The 25,376-nt window shown below is 35.8% G+C and overlaps 2 protein-coding genes across 2 annotated transcripts; one reads left to right on the forward strand and one right to left on the reverse strand.

Moving 5' to 3' along the window:
* On the forward strand, window positions 348-23,323 carry LOC109334293 (proteasome activator subunit 4-like). The gene is made up of 35 exons (XM_019569984.1): window positions 348-700; window positions 1,388-1,490; window positions 1,582-1,694; window positions 2,673-2,795; window positions 3,065-3,166; window positions 3,256-3,421; window positions 4,706-4,822; window positions 4,928-4,995; window positions 5,099-5,200; window positions 5,279-5,495; window positions 5,686-5,922; window positions 6,010-6,137; window positions 6,266-6,383; window positions 6,470-6,688; window positions 6,769-6,924; window positions 7,051-7,127; window positions 7,235-7,440; window positions 7,742-7,955; window positions 8,050-8,129; window positions 8,227-8,344; window positions 8,418-8,588; window positions 9,521-9,689; window positions 9,804-9,847; window positions 9,938-9,980; window positions 10,054-10,205; window positions 10,437-10,531; window positions 10,670-11,568; window positions 18,797-19,075; window positions 19,162-19,257; window positions 20,051-20,229; window positions 20,859-20,940; window positions 21,439-21,563; window positions 22,050-22,142; window positions 22,849-23,002; window positions 23,103-23,323. The coding sequence occupies exons 1-35, from the start codon at window positions 540-542 to the stop codon at window positions 23,142-23,144; spliced, it is 5,448 nt and encodes a 1,815-aa protein (XP_019425529.1). The 5' UTR covers window positions 348-539; the 3' UTR covers window positions 23,145-23,323.
* On the reverse strand, window positions 23,321-25,116 carry LOC109334295 (transcription factor MYB80-like). Its single transcript, XM_019569987.1, has 3 exons — window positions 24,847-25,116; window positions 24,333-24,462; window positions 23,321-24,056 (listed from the first exon to the last, which is right to left on the reverse strand). Exons 1-3 carry the CDS (start codon window positions 24,977-24,979, stop codon window positions 23,342-23,344), a joined length of 978 nt encoding a protein of 325 aa, XP_019425532.1. The 5' UTR covers window positions 24,980-25,116; the 3' UTR covers window positions 23,321-23,341.

Here is a 25,376-nt window from a genome sequence, read left to right on the forward strand (position 1 = left end):
TTAAGAGAGAGGATGCATTACTCCACATCTTACACAATAATCCATGTTTTACTCATTAACTTTAAGGAAATTTAATAGTTTTACTAGAATTGAAAATTAATATGCGAAGTAATTTTTTAAATTTACTCTTAAAATTAAAATAAGTTGATCCTTATGTAAAACTAAATATAATATTTAGTTTTTTTTCTTCTGAGAGACAATTAAGTTGTTTGAATTTACTTTGTAGCGTAGGAGTGTAGGTTGCAGAACAGTGATTAAACAATAACCTTTCCTTTGAATCTGTTGTAGGTCCCTCAGCCCCACCTAGAAAGTAAAGTCAATAGCAATAGTATATACACACACATGCAACTCTCTCTCTCTCATCCCTTTCTTGTCCTGAAAGTTGTTCTCTCTCTCATACCTTTCTTGTCCTCAAAGTTGTTTCCAATCTCTCACTATCTCTCTCTCTATATATCTATATATACTCACACTCATGACTCATTCTCTATAATTACTACCAAAACCTTCTTCCTTATTCTTCATTTTCTACATTTCCAAAAATGCATCTCTACAATGCATGGCTTCCACCGCCTGTCGCCGCCGAAACCGCCGCCGAGAGAGACTCTTTCCACCGTCTCGTCTTAACTCTCAACTCCTCCTACCGCCATGACGATCCCGATTCCGTCTATTCCACTCTCAAACAAATCTCTGTTCTTGACCTGTCAGTTTTTCACTTTCAATTTTTTCTTTTCCCTAAATTCACAATAACTTTATTTTAATTTTCTTTGTCGTGATTATTGTTTTTTATGAGTTTGTCTTTGCTATATTGTATGTTCAGCTTAATTCAGAAAAAAAATCTACTAATTTCGTTTTGGAATGATTTTATTCTTAAAATTAAGCTAATACTGTACTTTCTATACTAGTTGGTGAAGTTTTTAAAGGTTGTGCTTGAAATTTTTGATTGAAGGTTTTGAAGTATTGGAGGTGGAAGTTACTGAAATAATACACAATTTCATGCTTTTATGCTTTAAGTTAAGGGGTGTGAAATTCATTCATGGTTTTGTGTAATATGTTTCAATTTTGCAGATTAATTTTATTTTTAATATTAATTAAGCTAATACTGCACTTCACCTTCAATCCTATTCTATCTGTGTACCTTAAACTATCTTAGAATTTTATCACTGAACTGTAACTTGATATGTTTTTTGTAAACAATTACCTTTGTTCAGCAGTTGTATAATACTTTTAATCTTATTATTTTTTATCCTATCCACTTTGAGATTCTTTTTAGTAATCCACTGGCTCATTATAAGTGGACAAGGATTTTTCCACTCATGGCTTTGCCTTGTATTTGGATGGAGCTAGTTGCTGGAATAAAATGAATCTAACTTTTTCATTTGTTGTGCAGTTTCGTCAAGGCGAAAAGTGATGTATCTTTACAAGATGTCCATTCCCTTATTCAGACGGGTCTTGAATTGTTTCACTTATCCCATAATAAGCTTTATGCCCAGGTGCTGCATTCTGTCTCAGATATCCTTCTGTTCTAATTTCATGCATATCTGCATTCTCTTGAATGATTTGTCTCATTTTTTTTATTATTAGGTTAGATGGGGAAATTTGTTAGTCAGACTTCTTAACAGGTATAGGAAAAAGGTTGCATTGACTATTGAGTGGCGACCTTTGTACGATACTCTGATTAGCACACATTTTACTAGGTATGTTATGCATTTTCTGCTGCAGCCTTAATTGGTTTAAAACTATTCTGTGTTGTCCATAATTTGCAATGCTTAGCTTTGGAATATATGGATTTCATAGTCAGCTTCGTGAAAAAGAAAACAAAATCTTTGGATTTAATACTTGATATTGCTACAGATATAATATAGTCATTCTTGTGCCTTGAATCCTTCATCTATGACCTAACAACTTAAGCTTTTGGGAGTGTTAGTTTGTGACCTAGTATCAGACTCTCTATGACTAATTGGTGTAGTGTCCAATTCTGGCTGCCCCTACAATAAACAAGTTGATTTTCTGCATAAGGTATGTGGGCCTGTGAGTTGATCTTGCTTCAAGCCCAAAGGGCCCCTGCATGAGAGGGTGTTTTAAAAATTTAATAAATCCGAATGTGCTCTGACTTAATAGTTTAAGCTTTTTGAAGAATTGATTCATGACCGATATATGAAATAAACCCATTGGTTATCTTTTTTATAAACTTATGTTGATCTCCAAATTCTGTGATGTCTTTTAAAATTTTCCTCTTTTACTTTTACACTTAAGTAACCTACTCCCAATGATTTAAACTGCGGTTGCGATTGCGGTTATTGACTTACTGCGATTACGGCCGTTGCGATGCGGATTGTAACCATTGTGGTGTAAATTTTTTATGATTAAAAAAATGTTTTTGAATTTGATGCGGTCCAAATGCGATCTGATGTGGTCCAAATGCGATCTGATGCGGTCCAAATGCGATCCGATGTGGTCCAAATGCATCATTGTGATTCGGTATCACACCACAATTGCGGGGTGATACGGTTGTGGCAGTCATTGCAACCACAACATTGCTGATGCAGCCCATAATTTGATACAATGGCTATTGCTAATTCAGAATATTGAATCAAATATATTTTGAACATTTTATTTATTCTCTGCCTATTATAAAATATTGGGCTGGTGATTTGGATTATATTGTTGTACAGAGGTACAGGTCCAGAAGGTTGGAGAATAAGACAGCGACATTTTGAAACTATAACTTCCCTTGTTCAATCCTGCCGGAAGTTCTTCCCATCAGGTTCTGCCTTTGAGATATGGTCTGAGTTTAAGTGAGTGCTCTGGTATTATATCTGCATAATGGAAAAAATGAATTATTATGCGTGTTCTTTATTTCTATGTTTTTTTTTTATATTTTGTACCTTATCTTGATGCTGAGCTAAACTAAAATGAACTATCTATAGTTCCATTTAATGGAATTATTATTGACCCACAATAGGACTTGCTCTCTTCTAAGTATTTTTTTTCCAACTTCCAGCCTTTGATTTAGTATTTTTTTTCTTATCAATGCATTTTATTTTGGCCAATGGATAATTTGTAGATCCTTATTGCAAAACCCATGGCATAACTCAACCTTCGAAGGATCTGGATTTGCAAGATTGTTTCTCCCAATAAATCTGGACAATCAGGCCTTTTTTACACAGTGAGAAGCATAAATTTCATAGGGTTTTTATTCTGTATCCTATCTGGCATGGCTTCCTGTGGAGTTAAGTATTTTAATTTGATTGGCAGTGATTGGATAAAAGAGTGTATGCAGTTGTGGAAATCTATACCAAATTGCCAATTCTGGAACAGTCAATGGGCCGATGTTATAGCTCGAGTTGTAAGACAATACCACAATGTTGATTGGGAGTGCTTTTTACCTTTGCTTTTTGCTAGATACTTGAATATGTTTGAGGTGAGCATATAGATTCTCCTAGCACTATTCGTATAATGAACATTTTGATTACATATTATGGCATTGAGAACAGATTAAATGAAAAAGATCATGAAGTAAATAGACACATTCTATCCTTGTCTTAGATACCTGATTTGAAGCTTATTTCTTGTTTTTTCTCTTCAAAACTAACATTTATTAGCTTGTTTGTTATAGGAGCTTTATTTTCAGCTACTGAACATTTAAAAGATGCTTTTAAACTCCTTCGAGTAGTGATTAATTCCATTCAAGTATTTAGTGGCCAAGTCGTATAGGGATTATCCTGAATGTTAGGTTTTTGCATATTAATTGATTACATGGTTATATCTTATCCTTTTGTATGCTGATAAGTCAATTAGTTGTACCTGCTGAGAAGCAGTCCTGGTTGTATTGTGGCTGATACTAGTCAACTGCCGGATTCTATTTTTTTTATTTGTCATTTTTACCTTTCTCATGTAACACAAAAATAAACGGAATTTTTCGACGTTTGAGATGCGTCATAGTCACTAGACCAATGCTCCAGGGAGTAGCTGGGAGTCAAAACCTAGTTGCACTGTAGCTGATACTATTCTACAAAAAGACCAGTGCTTCCTTTTCTAATATTAAGTTTTGCTTTGTTAGTTTTCTTTTCATTCTCATGCATACGTACAAGCATTGAAAGACAGTTTTGGAATGCATAGAAGCAAATGTGTTCATCTTAACACACCACTAATAATTGCTAATCTTACCGTGACACTTCTATATTAGTTATTTCCTGCATCACCACCACAAGGACCATTGCAACATTATGATATACTAATACACCACTATCACTATTGGTACCCTATTTTTTCGGTGAAAAATATACTGATTTTTTTAATACAATATTCATATTGCAAGTCATGACTCATCACACCAATTGTTATCTAAATGCCACTTTCAGCATGAGCAGCAATAGCTTAGAGCTCTTAGCTATATATTTTAGTTGCACAAAGTGTAACTTTTAGCTCTGGTCTAATGTCCTGACCATACTAGCAAAAGTAGCTAAATGCACTCTCAAATTTTTGTATGAAGTACATATTGCATCCTTTGACTAAACTGTTATTGATTAGTTGATTAATAGACATATCCATGTGTTGTCCTGCTATGTTTGGTATGATTTTGCTAGTTATTTTTCATACAAATTAATTGATCTTTATTTGTGTACCTAATTCTCTACCAGAGGTAAAATATTGGTTAGTCATTTGGGTCAACCCATACATTCATGCTTGCACTTGTGGATCACAGGTTCCTGTTGCAAATGGAAGTGGATCATATCCCTATTCACTGGATGTCCCAAGATACACGAGGTTTTTGTTCTCTAATAAAACCGCCACCCCATCAAAGGCTATTGCCAAATCAATTGTAAGCAAATGTGCCATGGCTTACTTTTGTTGGTATTATAACATTGGGACCATGTTATTGGTTTGCTACTTTTATTTAAATGCTCTTTTGTAATTGTAACCACAGGTGTATTTGCTAAAACCCGGTAGTTCAGCACAACAGCACTTCGAGAAATTAGTCAACATTTTGGAACAGTTAGTTTTCTCACATAGTGCTCGTATTATTTGGCATAGTTAAGTTTGTCTTGTCTTCAATTCAGTTATTTTCTTAGTTTTTTTATGAGTTTCTATTTTGTAGATATTATCATCCCTCAAATGGTGGTCGGTGGACTTACTCATTAGAGCGGTTTTTGTTTCATGTGGTGATTCAGTTTCAGAAGCGTCTACAGAATGAACAGTTGTAAGAATAGATTATAATTTTTCATATGTTCTGTCTTCTGTTTTTGTTTTATGCAACTGAAGAAGTTCTGTATCACAGGGGCATAAATAATAGCAGACCTGCTGAACAGCATCTTGGGGAATCAGAGAGGGTTTTCTTCGTTAATTCAGTGCTAAAGTTAATTGATCGTGGTCAATACAGCAAGAATGAGCATCTCTCGGAGACAGTTGCTGCAGCAACTTCCATATTGTCCTATGTGGAACCCTCATTGGTTCTGCCATTTGTGGCATCTCGGTTTCGTATGGCCCTTGAGACGGTTAGTAGTGCTACATAAATTTTTTCTATGGTAGAATTTCAGAATTAATATGTTGTTAATGGCTTGCAAAAAGCACAATTTTTCTTCATGGTTGAATGCCAACTGCTGTATAGAATATTCTTTGCACTCTCCAAACGTTGTTTTATTAGATTAGCTTGTTTTTCTGATCAAATCCATTTTGCCTGGCCAGATGACTGCCATCCACCAGTTGAAAGTTGCAGTTATGTCAGTGGCTTTTGTTGGGCGTTCATTATTTTTTACATCTTTATCTGCTTCCTCCATGAAACCACTTGATCTTGGTGGTGGTGATGAGGCATTCATTGATCTTGTGGGGCTTTCATTATCCAATGCATTACTTGGCATGGATGCTAATGACCCTCCAAAAACCATGGCTACCATGCAATTGATTGGTTCCATTTTTTCAAATGTGAGCTCACAACTTTTTGTTATTTATGAATAAACAGCTTCTTAATGATATAGAGAAAGTTTAACCTATCTACCCCTCTAAATACAGCTGGCTTTATTGGATGATAACATTGATGACTTATCATTTATGCCAATGATCCGCTTTTCTGAATGGTTGGATGAGTTCTTATGCCGTCTGTTTTCCTTACTTCTACACTTGGAACCCAGCAGTGTTGTGTAAGTAAATGGTGCCAAATCTCCCTCTTGCATGTTATTTCATTTGGAAACACTGTTATTTAACTGGATATTTTTGTATATTTCTTATTATTCTTTTACTATTAGATAATTGGTTTCTGGTATATTAGAAATGAAGGTCTGCAGTCGTCAGCTGCTTCAGGAACTTTTCTGGTTGATGAGGGTCCATACTACTTTTGTGTGCTTGAGATTCTTCTTGGAAGGCTGTCAACATCACTGTATAACCAGGTTCTACTTTATGACTTAAAATGCTTGATAGATAGTGCAATTTCTGGGCTACTATATTTTGTTACATTTCACGTTCTTGTCAACAGGCTTTGAAGAAAATTTCCAAGTTTGTGAGGACAAATATTCTTCCGGGTGCTATCGCAGAGGTTGGACTGCTCTGTTGTGCATGCCTTCACTCAAACCCAGAAGCAGCAGTTAGTCAAATTGTCGAACCAATATTAGTGTCCGTGATATCCTCTTTGAAAGGAATACCACGGACTGGATTTGGAGGGGGGGGAACTTTTGAGGCTCGTGCTTCAACAAAGGTACCATTTTTTGCAGTATTATTGTCTTTCACTGCAATGTTGCTGCTGGATTCTCTTGAAAGCTGATACTTTTTTTCCAGGTTAAATCGACGATTTCACCAGCTCTTGAAGCGGCAATTGACTATCAACTAAAGATATTATCAGTTGGCATCACATATGGAGGCCCAGCACTCCTCCGCTACAAGGATCAATTCAAAGAAGCTATCTTCTTGGCTTTTGACTCACCATCTTGGAAGGTCTTCTTTTTCTGCACTTGATTAACTTGTTCAAATAAGTTGATTATGTTCTCTTATTAATAGATATAAAGTTTGGTGGTGAATAGTGGTTCCATATTTAAATTCAATTGTTACTGTCAATGGCAGGTTAATGGGGCAGCTGATCATCTTCATCGGTCCCTTCTTGGAAGTCAGATTCATTATTATCCAATAGATCAGTATAAGTATGTATCTACAAGGGTTGCATACTCACTATGTGTATTTTATTGTTCTTCCTCATTCTGTGGCTTTATACCTCTGTCTGCAAATCTAAAATTTTGATGTTATGTAGGTGTGTTCTTAGTCACCCTGATGCAGCTGCTCTAGAGGAATGGATTAGCACAAAAGACTTTCCCACTGATGAAAGATTGATCCCAAAGTGGCATATTCCTTCTGATGAAGAAGTTCAGTTTGTAAATGAGCTTTTAGACATTCACTTTAATTCAGCTTTGGATGATCTGTTGAAAATATGCCAATCTAAAATCCACGTTGACCAAGGTATAAGAAATAAGCATTTCTCTTATGTATTTATCTCATCATCCTTAACTGTGTTCCGTTCGGACAAACTTAGAGGACTAGTACCAATTAGAATATTTGTCTAATGAAATTATATATGTTGATAGCAATTATTCTGAATTCTTGGGAATGCTTTTCTGTTTTTTTAAGCATCTTATGTCTTGTTGATCATCAAGATCTATTTGGTTACTAGTGTTCCCGGAAGGAAGCTCCTTATATAAAACTATGTTTTGTACTTTTGTTGCTGTTGAATGTAATTACTAATTACTAATTTTTCACACAGGAGATGAGAAAGAGCACTTGAAAGTGACTCTTTTACGTATTGAATCAACTTTGCAAGGACTTTTTTCTTGCTTGCCTGATTTTGTCCCTGGCTCTAGGAATGGAATGGTTGAAGATTCAAACAATACATTTCTAATTGCTGGAGCAACAGGTTGCACTGTTGGTAGTACTGCTCTGCGAGAAAAAGCTACTGAGATTGTACATGCAGCCTGCAAGTAAGGATCACAGTAAATGTTACTTTGTTCACCATTCCTTCAACTTATGTGCTTGTTTTTTCATGAATCCCATTGTTCTTTGTTCATGGAACAGATATGTCCTTGAGAAAAAATCAGATGACAGCATCCTGTTGATACTCATTATTCGTATTATGGATGCTTTAGGAAACTATGGTAATGAATACTCTATCTGGATAAGTTTAGATGTATAATTCAAATTCTGTTTTTATATTTTCTGATTAACTTACTCTGTTCACTATTTCTGGCACAGGAAGTTTGGAATATGATGAGTGGTCTAGCCACAAGCATGCTTGGAAGTTGGAGTCTGCTGCCATAATAGAACCTCCGATTAATTTCATTGCGTCTTCTCATTCTAAAGGAAAGAAAAGGTATTGACCTCCTTGATCATGAACAGTGTATCGATTGCTTTTAATAGAACATTGATGATTATCGTCATTGCAGACCTAGGTGGGCTCTTATCGACAAAGCATTCATGCACAATACCTGGAGGTCTTCACAATCAGCCTATCATCTTTACCGTTTGAGTGGAAATTTCTTTCCATCAGATCATGCGACTCTTTTGATGGATGATTTGTTGAGTCTCTGTTTGCACAGTTATGAAACTGTTCGCCTGTAAGTGAATGAGGCATCCATTGCAACCTGAAACATAAGTTTTGTATGATTTTTTTTTTGTATAAGCACTTGTTTTCTTTTATCTGAGAGCATAGTTATATTTTACATGGTCGAGGTTGGCTAGGCAGTTTAGCTATTCAATGAACAAACAAAGAATGCAGAATTCTTTTGAAGGGGCAAAGTAGCATAATGAAATCAGTTCAAAGACTTTGCCTTTTAATAGCATCTAGAGAGTATTACATCTTCATTGGTCTAATGTGACAAGGACTTTGACTTTTAAGTCTTGTAACTATAAATGGGCAATGTTTTATAGGAAACAGAAAAAAAAAGGGAAATACAAATGTTCTCCTTCTTTGCTGAAGTGTTTAGTGGGGTTATGGTAAGGCTTCATATGCCCACTTTTATTCCTCATGTTACAATTCGAAATAAAATCTTCGTACATAGGTAAAACTTTGTGCTTTGCCTATTAAGTCAACGGCTACTTTTTTTCAGATTGGCAAAAAAAATTAATTTATTTTGACAGCTAAAAACAACTAGTTATAATCATTTTTACAGTGATTGCTTAGGAGGATATCTCATCCTCTATTTTTTACCTTACTTCTCTTCTCTAATGAAACCTGTTCTCTTCAAAAATAAAATAAAAGTAATATAGAGTGGCCTCAATGTATCATGTATAATTTGAAGTTTTAAACTATGTTTTGGTGCTTACCTTAGGTATCATTTAGAAGTTCGTTACGTTTTTATCTATATAACTTGGTTTGCAAATGTTTGTCTTGATTCTCTTTCCTTTTTGATGTCAACATTCATCCAATAATGTAACATGTTTTATTTAATACCACTGCTTTATATTTTTGCTTGATTGAATTTCTTATATACTAGTGGGATTACGGCTTCGTTGTTGTTGTTGATTGAAATTTCTTATATAATGGCAGACTTGCAGGAAAAGCTCTAGTAAAGCTGATCAAGAAGTGGCCGTCTATGATTTCAAAGTGTGTTACCATTCTTGCCAATAACTTGCAGGACCCCAATGCAAAGGAATATGCTGTGCTGGGTTCTTGTTCAGTTCTTGCCTCACAAACAGTTCTCAAGCATTTGACAACGGTGATTTCCAAGGATCATGTTCTTAAAATTATCTTTATGGTGTCCCTTACATATTTTCAAACACACTTGTTCAGTCAAAACTTTCGTGACTCTTACATACTTTCTTTGATTTAGGATCCAAAATCATTCTCTTCATTTATCATGGCGATTCTTTCAAGGTAATTCCGTTTTATTTATCTCCTGTTTTAGATTAAAAAATGTTGTGTGCAATATAAGAGAATAATAATTTTACCGGTTTCTTTTTGAAGTTCTCATCATGAATCCTTGAAAGCTCAGAAAGCAATTAATGAGGTATATTCCCTAGCAGATGATTACAGTCTTAATATATGCTTTTTCTTTTTTAACGTTTCCTCACTTTCAACAGCTTTTTGTAAAGTACAACATCCAATTTTCTGGAGTATCTAGAAGCTTTTTCCAGATATCAGACAAAGACAACCATACCGGTGGACTGTCCTTTTCGGATTTGGTTTCCCAGATTGGCTCTATGAGTTTTGACTCTAGTGGTTTGCATTGGCGGTAAATATGACTCATTCAATCTTCTTTCTTTCTGGTTGTAACTTGGTTTGAAATTTGTTTGAAACTCATCATTGATGAGTTTCTCTGGTGCATATTTGAGTTTTGTCTAGCTGCTACTTTTTTCCGTATTCTTCTTATTATTGTTGTAGTAGTAGTACCAATTTTATGTTTTCTGGTCTGAGATTCGTAAACATCAAAACATTGGCTTAATATAGCTTCTTTTTTTTCCAGGTATAATTTAATGGCTAACAGAGTTCTGCTCTTGCTGGCTTTGGCTTCTCGGAACCACCCATATTCATCATCTAAAATTCTGAGTGAAACTGCTGGTTTGTATAACTTCTTATTTGCTTCTGGATCTTTCTCCTTTTCTGATTTTTTGGGGCTCTCGGCATATTCAAGTAAATATTTGATGCAATATTCTTTTGTGCAATGTGTTTATGCTGTTCATGTGGTTGTTTATTTAGGACACTTTCTGAAAAATTTGAAAAGTCAACTTCCTCAGACAAGGATACTTGCAATTTCGGCTCTAAATACGCTATTAAAGGAATCACCTTATAAGCTGTCTCCTGGTGAGAAATCTGTTGTACTTGAGGATTTACAAGGCAATGCCAAGTCATCCCTTGAAGGAGCTTTAACTAAAGCTTTTCAGGAAGAGGGTTTTTTCAATGAGACACTGACTAGTCTTTCTCATGTTCATATTATAACTGACACTGAAACTGCTACTAGAGGAAATCAAGGAGATTCCAGTTTCCAAAGCTTAGCAGACAAATCTATAACCCACTTCTATTTTGAATTTTCGGCTTCATGGCCACGTACACCAAGTTGGATTTCCTTTATAGGAAGTGATACATTCTACTCAAGTTTTGCACGTATTTTCAAGCGGCTAGTACAAGAATGTGGCATGCCTTTAGTATTGTCTCTTAAAGATGCAGTGGATGAGTTTATGATTGCTAAGGAGAGGTCTAAACAATGTGTAGCTGCTGAAGCATTTGCAGGTGTGTTACATTCTGATATTGATGGTCTCTCAGGAGCATGGGAAAGCTGGCTGATGCCCCAGTTGAAGAATATCATTTTAGCACAATCTGTTGAATCAGTTTCTGAGTGGGCCAATTGCATTCGATATGCAGTCACTGGTAAAGGAAAGCATGGAACAAGAGTACCTCTTTTAAGGCAGAAAATTCTGGATTCTTTGATGACACCTTTACCTCCAACCGTAGCCACTACTATAACAGCCAAGCGATATGCTTTTCTGGCAGCTGCACTTACAGAAATATCCCCACAGAAAATGCCAGTGGCTGAAATGCAGCTCCATGGTACACTTCTGAAGGAAGTTCTTGGTAGTATGTGCCACTCATCAGCCCAAGTAAGCATCCCCTCTGACCCTATTTGTTTAATCAGTCATGTGATTGAATTTTCCCTTCCTATGCTCTTTCGTATTTTCCTTCCCCTACCTGTTGCTTACCAATGAATTGGGTAGCACTACAAAACCGTGAATTTGTTACAGTTCATTGACCTAATGACATTAAATAGTTTTATCTAGAATATAAGTATCACCGTCAACATATTGATTTTAGAAATTGTCTTTTATACTGCTGTTACTAGTTTTCTTGACCATGTCAAATGTGAGCACTGGCCTCAGCACTGGGTTTGAAATTCATATTGGAAGGTTAATCCTCGAGAAACTTTATGGACTTAAACTTATGCTGTGGCAGTGACTAAGTTGAAAAATCCACTGCTTTCAGCATGCTTGTTTTTAAATAAGTTGAAGCTCACATCGGTGAAAAACTGAGTAAAAACACCTATAGCTTGTTTGGGATGGATTATTTTAGTATGGTAACTTTTTTTATTATATTTTCTACTTTATAGAAAGCGTTTTGGGTTTAATCTGTGATATGTTTGGGAAACCTGATTTAAAAACGGTTTTTATTTGGGGAAAAAGTGGGTTTTTAGATAAACTATAATTTTCAAGCTTTTCATTATTTTGAAACCAATCACATTTTCATTCCATCCATGTAGATCCTAATTACGAAATAAATATTAATCTAACAAATAATTCCATACTCTTTTTGTAATTTACTGTATAAAGGTGATTGTTTCAATAAGCCAAGCGAAATAGATTATGTTTAAATTATTTTTCAATAAACATCTAACTGATTCTATTATACTCCTGCGGTCCTATTTATAGCTCGCTTGTAATCGAATTACATAGGCCAAGGCAAGTGGTTAAAGTTGGTTACTTGATTTTAAAAAATACTGCAACATTTACAATTTTACGCTCTATACTCTTAAAGATTAGAGAATGCGGATTCTCGTTAATGTAAAACAATAAAAGCATATAGTGATGAAAAATGAATTTCCTCATTAATGAACTAACAAATCATTAATATGGGCGAATTAGGGAAAAGAAGTTAAATGCTTCATGGTAAGTATAAAATGACTTATAAAAAGCTTCTAGCATATGACTTATAAATAGGACCTGAGGGAGTAATCAGTTATGACAATAGTCAACTATTTGTATAATCAATTATTGAAACGGACTATATTTTGTGGTCAATTCAAAAACACTCCTAATATTGCTTTACCCACATTATTGTTAGGCTTGACATATGCTTTTATTAATTTTTTGATAGATTCAAACACTGTTAGGAATAGGAATAAACCCTTTATTAAAAACATGTATGTTAGAAGAAATAAGGCTAGAATAGAAGGTAGTTAGGAGTTAGTTAGGTAGGAAGGGTTATAAATAGAAAGTGGGGATGCTAGTTACTCATCTTTTGTAAAGTGAGGAATTGGAGGGAAAAGATAATTGATTGGGGAATCAGTTATCCTTGAGAATTCTTTCTCAAAGTGTAATTCATTCACAACATTGAGTTCTAGTTGAATAATATAGAAATTCTTCAAGATCTTGAACATCATTCTTTCATTTACTTTCTAAATCTCTTTCTTCTAAAAATCCAGTTCCTAACACTAGTATCAGAGCACTATCCTGGTGCCTTGATCTCTCACGCTTCTAAGGAGAGTTATGCGTATGGTTTAGAGGAATGACACGAAATGCTGAAAGATTGGATCCAAGAACGAGAGGAGATGAGAAGGGAGAGAGAAGAACATGGAATTCGAAGTGAATTGAATGAGGCAAGGATGAAAAAATTGGAGGGGGCACTAGCCCAACTCACTACCAGGGCTAGGATTCCTAATTCACAAGATGAAGGAAGTGAATTTGGGGGTGAGCATGAATTCAGGGAAAATCGTGGAAGGGAAAGGTGGAGGAAGCTGGAAATTCCCATCTTTTCAGGGGAGGATGCTTTTGGCTGGACCCATAGGTTGGAGAGGTATTTCTTGCTGAAGGAGGTGACTGAAGAGGAGAAAATGCAAGCTACCTTGATGGCTCTAGAAGGTAAAACACTTAGTTGATACTAATGGTGGAGCAAGTGCAACCCCACTCTTCAAATTGGTTGTGGTTAGAAGGTTCCAGACTTCCAGCCTTCAATTGTACAAAATCCTTTTGAAAAGTTATTGGTATTGAAGCAATTGGGAAGAGTTGAAGACTATGTGGAGGAATTCGAAATGTATGTTGGAGCACTCAGGGAGATTGACCCAGAATTTGTCAAGAGAATCTTCTTGAATGGGCTAAAGGATGAGATCAAAGCTGAAGTAAGGTTATTTGAACACCTGAGTTTGTCTAATGTAATACACAAATCCCTAATGATTGAGGAAAAGAATGTGATTATGCAAGGGAAGGTGAATAGCAACTGCTATGCCAGATCCACTAATTACACTAGATCTAATGTTCCTACTAGATCTGTAACTATAAAATCGAAGCCTTGGACAAAGAAGAAATCTGACTAGTCTTCTATTGGAAGTGCTTCTATCAATGTGAACAGCTCCCAGTTAGTGGATGGTGGTAGGAGCAGAGGATGAGGGTTTAAACACCTCACTGGAGCTGAAACGAGGGAGAAAAGAGAAAAAGGGCTATGCTTCAGGTGTGATGAGCCCTATAATAGGGATCATAGATGCAAGAACAAACATTTAAGAATGCTTTTGATGGAGGAGGAAGAGAATGAATGGAGGGGGAACTTGAAGTACCAATGAAGGCCAATTTGCATTCTTTCCAATTATCACTTTGGGACATGGCAGGATTAACCACTGCAAATTCTTGGAAGGTTACTAGTTGTGTGAGGGGTAGAGAGGTGGTGATACTTATTGATTGTGGGGCTTCCCTCAACTTCATCTCCTCCAAACTGGTGGATTAGTTGCAGTTTGAGGTACAAACAACTCCTAGATACATGGTGGAGGTAGGGGATGGAAACAAAATTCATTGTCAGGGAAAATGTACTCAGTTGAAGCTTGTGCTGCAAGGATTAGAATTAATCCAGGAGCTCTATCTTTTTGAATTGAAGGGGGTAGATATGGTCCTAGGTTTGGAATGGTTAGCCAGCTTGGGGGAGGTGAAGGCAGATTTTGGCAAATTGGAGTTGACCTTGAAAAGGGGAGGAATATTCCACAAGATTAGAGGGGATCCAGCTCTAACCAAGACTCAACTCCCTTTGGGAGCCTTCATGCAAGTGTTGAGGGAAGAGGGTGAAGGGCTATTGCTGCATTATGATGAACCAGAGGGTATCTCTAGTCCCTCTACTAGTATTCCAGCAAGGGTGGGGCTGTGTTGCAACAGTTTGAAGGAGTGTTTGCAGACCCTGAAGGCCTCCCTCATAGGAGAAAGCAAGACCATGCCCTACCTAAAGGAAGGAGCCAACATGCGTAATCTAAGACCCTACAAGTACCCTCACTGCCAAAAGACTGAAATTGAGAAATTGATAACAGAGATGCTACAAGCAGGGGTGATTAGGCCTAGCATATGTCCATATTCTAGCCCCATTATCTTGGTTAAGAAGAAGGATGGGGGTTGGAGATTCTGTATGGATTATAGAGCCCTCAACAAGGTAATTATCTCTAACAAATTTCTCATTCCCATCATAGAAGAATTTCTAGATGAGTTAGGAGGAGCTTAGATTTTTTCTAAGATGGATCTTAAATCTGGGTACCACCAGATTAGGATGAAAAACCAAGAGATATAGAGAAAACTCCTTTTAGAACTCATGAAGGATATTATGAATTTATGGTTATGCCATTTGGGCTAACCAATGCACCTTCTACTTTCCAAGCATTGATGAATGAAGTGTTGAAGCCATTTCTCATAAACTTTTTCTTAGTATTTTTTGATGATATCTTGATGTTTAGTAAGGATCTGGGAACACATGAGAAGCATTTGCAGTTGGTATTAAGGGTGATGCAAGATCATGTATTAAGAGCTAAGAGGAAGAAATGAACCTTTGCTCAAGCTAGGTTGGAATACTTGGGTCATGTGATTTCTGGTCAAGGGGTAGAAGCTGACAAAACAAAGGTTGCAGCCATGTGTTCTTGGCCCAGACCCAAGGATATAAGGAGTTTGAGAGGGTTCTTGGGACTCACTGGTTATTACAGGAGGTTTGTGAGGGATTATGGCAAGATAGCCAAGCTCTTCACTGAACTATTGAAGAAGGATGGGTTCTTATGGTCTGAGAAGGCTACCGAAGCTTTTGAAGCTTTGAAATCAGCCATGGTTCAACTCCCCTTACTGGCTGTCCCTGACTTCACCCAAACATTTGTAGTAGAGACATATGCCTCTAGCAAGAAGATAGGAGTAGTCTTAATGCAAGGGTGTAAGCCTTTGGCTTTTTGGAGTCAAGAGTTGTCCCCAATGGCTCAACAAAAATCAGTTTATGAAAGGGAACTCATGGCTCTAGTTCAAGCTGTGCAGAGGTGGAGACACTACTTATTAGGGAGGCATTTTATCATCAGGATTGATCAAAGAAGCTTCAAATTCCTCACTGATCAGAAACATTTCATAGAAGATCAGTTCAAGTGGGCTGTGAAATTGATTGGGATGGATTTTGAGAAGCAGAGAAAATCAGGCAGAGAAAATTCTATAGCAGATGCTTTATCTAGAAGGGAGATGTATGCAACCCTATCTTTGGTTTCCATGTCCGAGAAGGAGGAATGGACCAAGGAAGTAACACTGCATCTCAGATGGAAGCAAGTAATTCAGGATCTACTGGTTTCACCAAACAGACATGAAGAGTATGAGTTTAGAGGAGGGTTATTGTTACACAAGGGAAGTTTGGTACTTGCCAGAAACTCCAACAGAATTCTCACCATTTTGAAGGAGTGTTATGAGAGTCCTATTGGGTGCACTTGGGATTTTTCAAAACCTATAAGAGGATAGCCAGATGTGTTTTCTGGGTGGGAATGAAGAGTGACATTAAGAAGTTTGTGGAGGAATGTAATGTTTGTCAAAGAAACAAACACTCTACCTTGACTCCAGGGGGCCTACTGCAACCTTTGCCTATAACTACTCAGGTGTGGATGGAAATTTCAAAGGATTTTATTGGAGGATTGCCAAGAGTTCAAGGTAAGGACACTATTTGTAGTGGTAGATAGGTTGACTAAGTATGCACATTTCTTTGCTTTGGGCCACCCTTATTCTGCTAAGGAAGTGGCTACATTTTTTGTGGATGAGATTGTGTAGATGCATGGGTTTCTATCCTCAACAATCTCAGACAAAGACTTTGTTTTTGTAAGTAGTTTTGGAGAGAATTGTTCAAATTAGCAGGTACTCAACTAAAGCTTAGCACTGCCTATCATCCTCAGACTGATGATCAAACAAAGGTGGTCAACAAGTGTTTAGAAGGGTACTTGAGATGCTTTGCAGGACCAAGGCCCAAATAATGGGTTAAGTGGTTGTCTTGGGCTGAGTTTTGGTACAATTCCACTTATCATAGTTCTGCTGAGATGACACCTTTCAAAGCTCTTTATGGTAGGGATCCACCCATGCTAATTAAAGCTGGGGAATTTCCATCTAAAGTGGAAGATATTAATCAACTGGTACAGAAGAGGGAATTGATTTTAGGGGAACTCAGACAGAATTTGTTGAAGGCTCAGGATCAAATGAAGTGGCAAGCTGACAAACACAAAAGGTAGGTAGAATTTAAGGAAGGTGATTCAGTTGATCTATAAATTCAGCCGTATAAACTTAAGTCCTTAGCTTCTAGACCTTATGCTAAACTGGCTGCAAAGTATTATAGACCTTATCAAGTCATAAGCAGAGTAGGACTAGTGGCATACAAACTAAAGCTTCCTGAGCAAGCTAAGATACATCCAGTTTTTCATGTATCCTTGTTCAAGCAAGCTCCAAAACCTAGTCAAGAGCCTCAACCTCTTCCTACATTACTCAATGAAGAATATGAATTGGAGGTAGAACCAAAAGACATTGTAGACAACAGGGAAACCCAACAAGGACAAATTGAGGTTTGGTTAAATGGGCTAATTTGGCTGTTTGCAATAATTCTTAGGAGTTAGCTGCTACACTGCAAGAGAGTTTTCCTTTATTTCCACTTGAGGACAAGTTGGATATTTTAGGGGGGAGTATTGTTAGGAATAGGGATAAACCCCTTATTAAAAACATGTATGTTAGAAGAAATAAGGCTCGAATAGAAGGTAGTTAGGAGTTAGTTAGGTAAGAAGGGTTATACATAGAAAGTGTGAGATGTTAGTTACTCATCTTTTGTAAAGTGAGGAATTGGAGGGAAAAGATAACTGATTGGGGAATCAATTATGCTTGGGAATTCTTTCTCAAAATATAATTGATTCACAACATTGAGTTCTAGTTGAATAATATAGAAATCCTTCAAGATCATTTAAGATCTTGAACATCATTCTTTCATTTACTTTCTAAATCTCTTTCTTCTAAAAATCTAGTTCCTAACGAACACACTCCAAATCAATTCTATAAATTGATTTAATTTTGTATATTCAGTCCTTTTTTATATCTGTTTGTGTACTTTAATGAAGTACATGATCTTTCTTGGTTATCTGTGTTTTTCTTCTGCCTTCATTTTACCTTGAAGTTAGCTGATTGTGTGTATGGTTCTAATAAACTATTTCTTTGTTTCCCTTACTTTTAATTGAGTTTTTCACTTCCTCTTAAACAATAAGGTGATGGGTTACATTTGTGATCTGGATCTCTTCCTAGCATTTATTTTAGGACGAAATGAAGGGGTAACTGATGTTTTGCAGGTGTATTCAACTTCTCGAGTTGGTATTGTTTAGATATACTAGCAAGTTTCCTCAAGAGTCTAATTCTTGTATATAAAACTGTGCCTGATTTATATCTTTATAAAATTAGGTATATGGTTTTAGTCTAAATTATCAGCAATAATACCAGATTTATCCTGAATTAAAAGTATTCCTTATTTTGGCATGTAACACCAAGAGGTATTTCTGAAGAAAAAAACAGTCACAATGGGAAAGGGGAAATCCCTCAACAACATTTATCAAAGTAGTGATTCAATTTAGTCTTACTAATGCATGGCCAGGTTGCATGAGAACATATAAGATCTCTTTTCTTCTTTTTAAGACATCCATGTTTTAACTTGGCTTCAGTAGTTGAAATATGAACTCATTTCTTTTTAAGTTTTAAGTAATATGAATATATAAGTAGATATAAATTTTATTATTTGTTTGTGGTCCTGACTTATTCCGATCTGTCTTTGCAAAAGGTGAGGGAAGCTCTTGGTGTTACCCTTTCTGTGTTGTGCTCTAACATTCGGCTATATCATTCAAGTCATGATCATAATGATGATGAGAGAAACAACAATGTTGATGATTTAATGAAAGATGAAAGCTGGGTTCAGTTCCTTACAGAGCGAGCAGCTGAAGCTGTTGTGAACATTCAGATTGCTACCCAATCAGATAAATTGGTGAATTCCATAGATACAAGTTCTCAAAATGGGCATTCTGATGGTGATTCACAAGATGACATGAAATGGATGGAAGCGGTACTAATGGAAGTATACAGCTTAACATGTTTTGCTTTGACTTATGAAATCATTCACTAATTGTTTAATATTCCAAACATATGTAGGTACTCTACTTCATAATCTCATCATTGAAGTCTGGGAGATCCTCATACCTAGTCGATGTGATTGTGGGGCTTCTTTATCCTGTGATTTCCTTGCAGGTTTGTGCTATAGATTTGACTAGTTATAAAATTTTAAATTTGTACTAGTTTCACTATGTTCTTAATTATTATCAGCTTTCTTTACGTATTATGTGCTTTTCATTTATTTGTTTTTCATCTTGACACTCTGCATGGTTGTTGTCTATGCTTTTAATTGTCTAAAGCCTTTAGACAGCTGGTACTTCTCATAGTGGTATTGAGAGCCAATTTGTTTCTCTTAACGTTTGTCTAACTAGATTTTCACTTTAATACAATGACTCAATTTTGAGAATCTCATGGTTTTCCAAAAGTTGATCATTGGAGAGGATGATATATCTTGACTTGGCCTTTTATCAGATTTAACTTTCTCCTAAGACTCGGGTTCCACAAAAGTTCAAAAAAAAAGTCACACGGTTTTCAATATATCATATAATCAAATATAGAAAATAAATAAGCCTTTGGAGTATCTGGATCTCTTAATACTTTGAGGCTATTAAAGTTAAAGAATACTTGTGCATTGCCTTCCTTCGTCGGTGTGCTTGTATTGTATATGAATAAGTGGGTTTTCTTCTTATAGGCAAAAGCCTAATGCACATGCTAAATTCATATAAGGACACTTCTATTGAGATGTAGCTTTTGTGTTAACAAGAAGTACAGTGAAGGGTGTCTTGTAAGAAGCTGGGTTTCAAATTATGAATGCTTACTTAATGAAGGCTAGCAGTGCTTCTTCTGATGCACATTTCTGACTTTCAAGAAGTTGCATTGAATAATTACAAAAACTATTATTTCTGAGTAATTTTGTTTGCTTTTGAAGGAAACATCAAATAAAGATTTGTCAACATTAGCCAAGGCAGCATTTGAGTTGCTCAAATGGATGATTGTCTGGGAACCTCACCTTGAGAAGGTTGTTTCGGTGGTTCTTTCTGCTTCTGAAGATTCCAACTGGCGAACTAGATCTGCTACGTTGACATATTTGCGTACTTTCATGTATAGGTATGATGATCTTGTGTCAGGTTTGGTTTGGCATACCATATTTTGAATGATAGCATGCTTAGTAATTATAGGCATCTACCTTCATGTGGTAACATTTTCCTAAAACAATAACAACCAAGCCTTAATCCCATTAAGTGGGTCAGCTACATTATCGAACAATGCCATAATGCTTGATAAATCATGTCTATTGACAAAGCATTGATCTCTAAAATTTTCATAATTAATTACATATGATTTTTCTTGGTCTCCTATTGCCTCTAGAAATTGGTGATCTTATTTACATTGATGGATTGAAATATTAACAACTTGTACCTGGAAAATATTGAGGGTGAGCCTCGACACAATGGTAAGGTTGCTTGCCTTGTTACCTGGAGGTCATGGGTTTAAATCCTGAAAATAGTCTCTTCATTTGTGAGGGTAAGGTTGTGTACATCTACCCTCTCAGACCCCACTAAATTGAGAGTCTCGTGCATTGGGCCACCCTTTTTGTACTTGGCAAATAGTTTGTTCATTCATAATTATTTTCTCATTTATTTGAGGCTCACCTTTTCAGCTTCTAGGTTGATTATTTTACTTTTTTGCTTGTTCTGGAGCATTTGCAAATAAAGTTTTATTCCTTCTGTTAACAGGCACACTTTCCTTCTTTCAAGTTCAAAGAAACAAGAAATTTGGAGATCCGTTGAGAAGTTACTAGTAGACAACCAAGTTGAGGTAAGCTCTTTCTTAAAAGTTATTTCATTAAAAAATGCAAAATATTTGGTTTTCTCCCCATTTTTAATATTCAGAATTTGGGGTAATTTAGAATGAGATATCTGTACTTCTCAAAGCATGCAACAACAAAAAAACCATGTAGAGAAAGGTTTCACCTTATGACCATACAAATAAATGACCAATGAAGCCATTTTGCAATGGATCCCATATTTTATTAGCACGTAACCCTTTCCCTTTATAAACTGGGTTGTGGACGGATGTCAAGGAAGCAAGTAGTACTTAAAAAAATGTTTGTTGGTAGGTAGTTACGACTGGTTGTTCATCATGCAGACAAAATATAAATCAACATATATTTTAGGAAAGTATTGTTCTGACTTGTGGCATGCTGCTTTTCTTTTGCTTACATCCATTGTTGCCTGCTCTTGACATTTAGCCTTATATGATTATTACATTTTAAATCATATCACTTTGGAAACTTAATATTTGTTTATTATTTAGGTAAGAGAACATGCTGCAGCAGTTTTAGCAGGCTTAATGAAGGGTGGAGATGAAAATCTAGCTAAAGATTTCCGTGATAGAGCTTATGTGGAGGCAAATATTGTACAAAGGAGAAGAAAGACGAGGTTACTCTTTTCCTCATGTTTTGGGAAACTCATTTGTTATGTAGAAAAGTGGGCCTAAACCTTGAAATATTGGTCCATTTTTTTAATTCAGTGTCATATTTTTCCTTTGTGCATGCTTTTGTGAAGTCATAAATAGTTATAATTTTGGACCTTCGTGAAATACTGTTAAAGACTTAAAGTGAAGGCTTATTTTGGGTTTCTCTGCTGGGAGAATATGCGTACTTGTTTAAATTCACGATAAAAGAAAATATGTTAATTTTTCTTAGAAGAAAATAAGTCATGGTGAATGCATATTTTTGTCATGATATATTTTATATGACGTGTATAGACATGAAGAGCAATCATCGTATATATAGGGAGATTATCTGACATTTTTTTAAATTTTAAATTAAACAGCTTATGTGATCAGCTAGCAAGTTCTCGTATTTATTTAGTCTTTAGCTAAACACATCATATTTGATGACGAATGGAAAATTTCTAATGCAGAAATTCAAGTTCTGGTTCATCTGTAGCATCTCTTCATGGTGCTGTATTAGCTTTGGCAGCTTCTGTATTATCAGCTCCATATGATATGCCAAGGTTTGTCCTGCAATATCCATATATTATGCTTATGTAAAGTACTTGGATTAGTTGGAATGAGTAGTGGAGACCCTTCATAGAAGGTGGCTCACCTCTCATGAAAATTCCTTTTTTATGTAATTTTGACAAGTGGTAGTGAATTTTTTTACCAATAGCTTTGTAAAATCCTATGCTTGTGATATTGCAAATAAGTTAAACATCAGATCAATACATTTTGTAATTGATTTTATTAAAAGAAGAAAGAAAACTTTCCATGTCAAAAGTGCAGAGCATGATTTTTATAATATTGTGAAATCCTCAATCATCTGCATTCTGCAATATTGGTCCCCAATCTTCAAGTTCTGCATTATATGGGAATATAAGTTTATTTGAGTATGGGGGGCAATATCAAACGTCAAAGTATGTATTGCATGTAGCCTACGGCAATAATCTAAATATCTAATACACTATCGTACTTTTCCTTAGGGTTGGATTATTGCAATTGAACTTGACTGAAGTTCTATGAACCAGGGAGAAATCCAATAGAATTTCATGAAATCACTGGCATTCTTGATGAATGTATTTCTGTGTTAAGCTTTATACTAGATTTATAAGGGTCAAAGGATTTTCTTTTGAGATATATTTAAAGAATTGATTATGCATCTATTAATTATTATGCATTTTTTTTTATGTTGCCATTATCTGATAGCTTTACACTTTCTTTCAGTTGGTTGCCTGAACACGTTACACTACTAGCTCGTTTTAGTGGGGAGCCATCCCCTGTGAAATCTACAGTTACAAAAGCAGTTGCAGAGTTCCGGCGGACGCATGCTGATACATGGAATGTTCAAAAAGAGTTATTTACTGAAGAACAACTTGAGGTAGCTTTCTAAAGATATTGTGCTCTTTGATTTAAAAACTCTTCTTATTACTTTTTTCATATCATTTTTCTAATATATTTGTTTGAAACCATATTTACAGATTCTGGCGGATACATCCTCTTCATCATCGTATTTTGCTTGATTTAATATTTCAAAGATAGTGTTGGGAGAGTTCTGAAAATAATGTATGGGAAGAGCTTTTCATTTTAGTGTGTCTATAAATTGTAAAAATAGCTCTTGTTTACATTTAGTACAATTAATCATATTCATAAGTAATTTATTCTTCATTCCAGTATTCAAAAGTTGAGCATCTTGCCTTCCTCTGTTCTGTAAGCTTTCTTATACCATAGGGTTATTTAAATCATCTGCTGGTAAATCCCATAAGACACAATCTGGATTGAATATATTGGATAGATTTGTCATTTCTTTTGTAGCCTCCGAATCATCCCCATTTTCTTTAAGTTTTTCATATAACTGGTTTTGATGATCCATGGGTGTGAATGTGCTTCTAGTACATACACTTTGGCTCCATTGTGATGCATCATCCTCTTTATTGCACAAAGATGATGGACTGTACTGAAACACAGGCATGGTAGGGAAAACACTGTATTGCATTGCAAAACTTGCAGATGTAGCTGCAGTTGAGTTCCAAGCTTTATTTGAGAGTATCATTTCAGGTTTGTCATGGGTATCCTTTGAAAAGCCAAGCTTAATCTTGTCAGAAGTTCGGTCCATTTCTTCCTGCTTATAGTTAATGTAATTGTTGATGTCATTCCCTAGTGGCGCGGCGGAATGTTGGCCCAGAAAGTTAATTGGCTTCTTTGTAAGAAGGTGGAGCACCTCGTCTTTGAAGCAGCCAAGGGCTGCTTCAGCTAGGTGAGCTGCCTGTGGGGGTGCCAGTGTTGTAGCAATTTCAGCCATGAGATGAGAGAATGACTTGTGGGTCACAGGGTCAATACCCATGCCTGATAGTTTCTTTTTCACCTTTGTGTTCCAATGGTTTTTGACATCATTGTCGGTGCGTCCTGGTAGTTGAGCTGCTATTAGTGACCATCTGAAAATTCATTTTAGTAGTTATTTATGGAGGTTAGTCTAATTCAAAGAGGATGAAGAAAGTTAAATAAAAACATAGGCGAAAAGATTTTGAAAGATTTAGAAATAATGTTTTGTCAGAGAAATGATTTGATTCATGATAGAGCATTATGATATATTTCGATATGTGGTTAATCTTATCTATTGAGATTTAAGGTTGTTGTATAATTAGATAAAGAAACTTGCCCACAAAATAAAAATAACTTTAAATGTATTTTTATGGAAAATGTTAAGATACCTGTTACCAAAAACTGAATGAAGTTTCACAATGGTTTGTTCCTCTGAATCCAAGAATTGACCATGTTTAAGATCAGGACGAAGGTAGTTAGTCCACCTCAGCCTGCAGCTCTTTCCACATCTTTGGAGCCCTTCATCAGACACAATCTAGTATTAAAGTTTGTTTTTATTGCAATAGAGTTAAAAATAATAAAAGTATCCTTTTACACAGAATAGATAGTTTGGATATTTACACTTGTAATACTGTACCTATCATTCTATTACATTTATGTGTTGACAATCATCGACTCTTAGTAAACATGAGATGATATACTGACCGTAAAAATATCATAGTTCATATATCAATATTTATATAAATTGCTTTCCAAGAGTGATAACTTAATATAAGCATTATTTTGTCAGCTGCCACTAGTGAGTTGTAATGTTGATGCTAATGTGTAAACTGTGGGTGAAATCTGAGTACTAAGGAAGTGTGAACTAAATTGTGACTTTCAAGTTGAATGATTGGGACTAACCAGCATTTTTCGGGATGAGACGCCAATTTCGTGTGCCATGTTGAGCAATGTAGGAAGAAAGCTTATTGTCTTCCTCTGGTGTCCACTGTCCTCTTTTAACGTTTTCCTTCTCACAGCATGGTATGCGCCCCATTTCTGTATTTGTTTCTTTTCAACTTGTTGATTCTTTTACTTTTAAGAAATGCTAATTTTGAGGGCAGATAAGGTGAGATGAATAGAATAATTGAAGAAGTATCAAATATAAGAATCGTCTTTCTACTTTTGCAATTCTTTGAGGTTTTGGGAAGACGTGGAATATTTCTTTGGGTTGTTTATTTCTTATGTTTTTTTGGGTTATGGCTCATTATTCTATATATAAGTTATGCAAATTGAAATTGCATGGGGGTTCATGGTGAAGGCCAAAATGCATCAAAGGTGCATGATTTTATTAAAGAATTCAACGCCATTGAGTGTGTGGGTAGAGGCAGGTAACTCACCCACAAGATGCTTGGTCAATACCTCTTGTTCTCTTTCTCTTTCTTTGTTGACTC

Source organism: Lupinus angustifolius, chromosome LG19 (genome assembly GCF_001865875.1).
Source record: "Lupinus angustifolius cultivar Tanjil chromosome LG19, LupAngTanjil_v1.0, whole genome shotgun sequence".
Taxonomy (NCBI): Eukaryota; Viridiplantae; Streptophyta; class Magnoliopsida; order Fabales; family Fabaceae; genus Lupinus; species Lupinus angustifolius.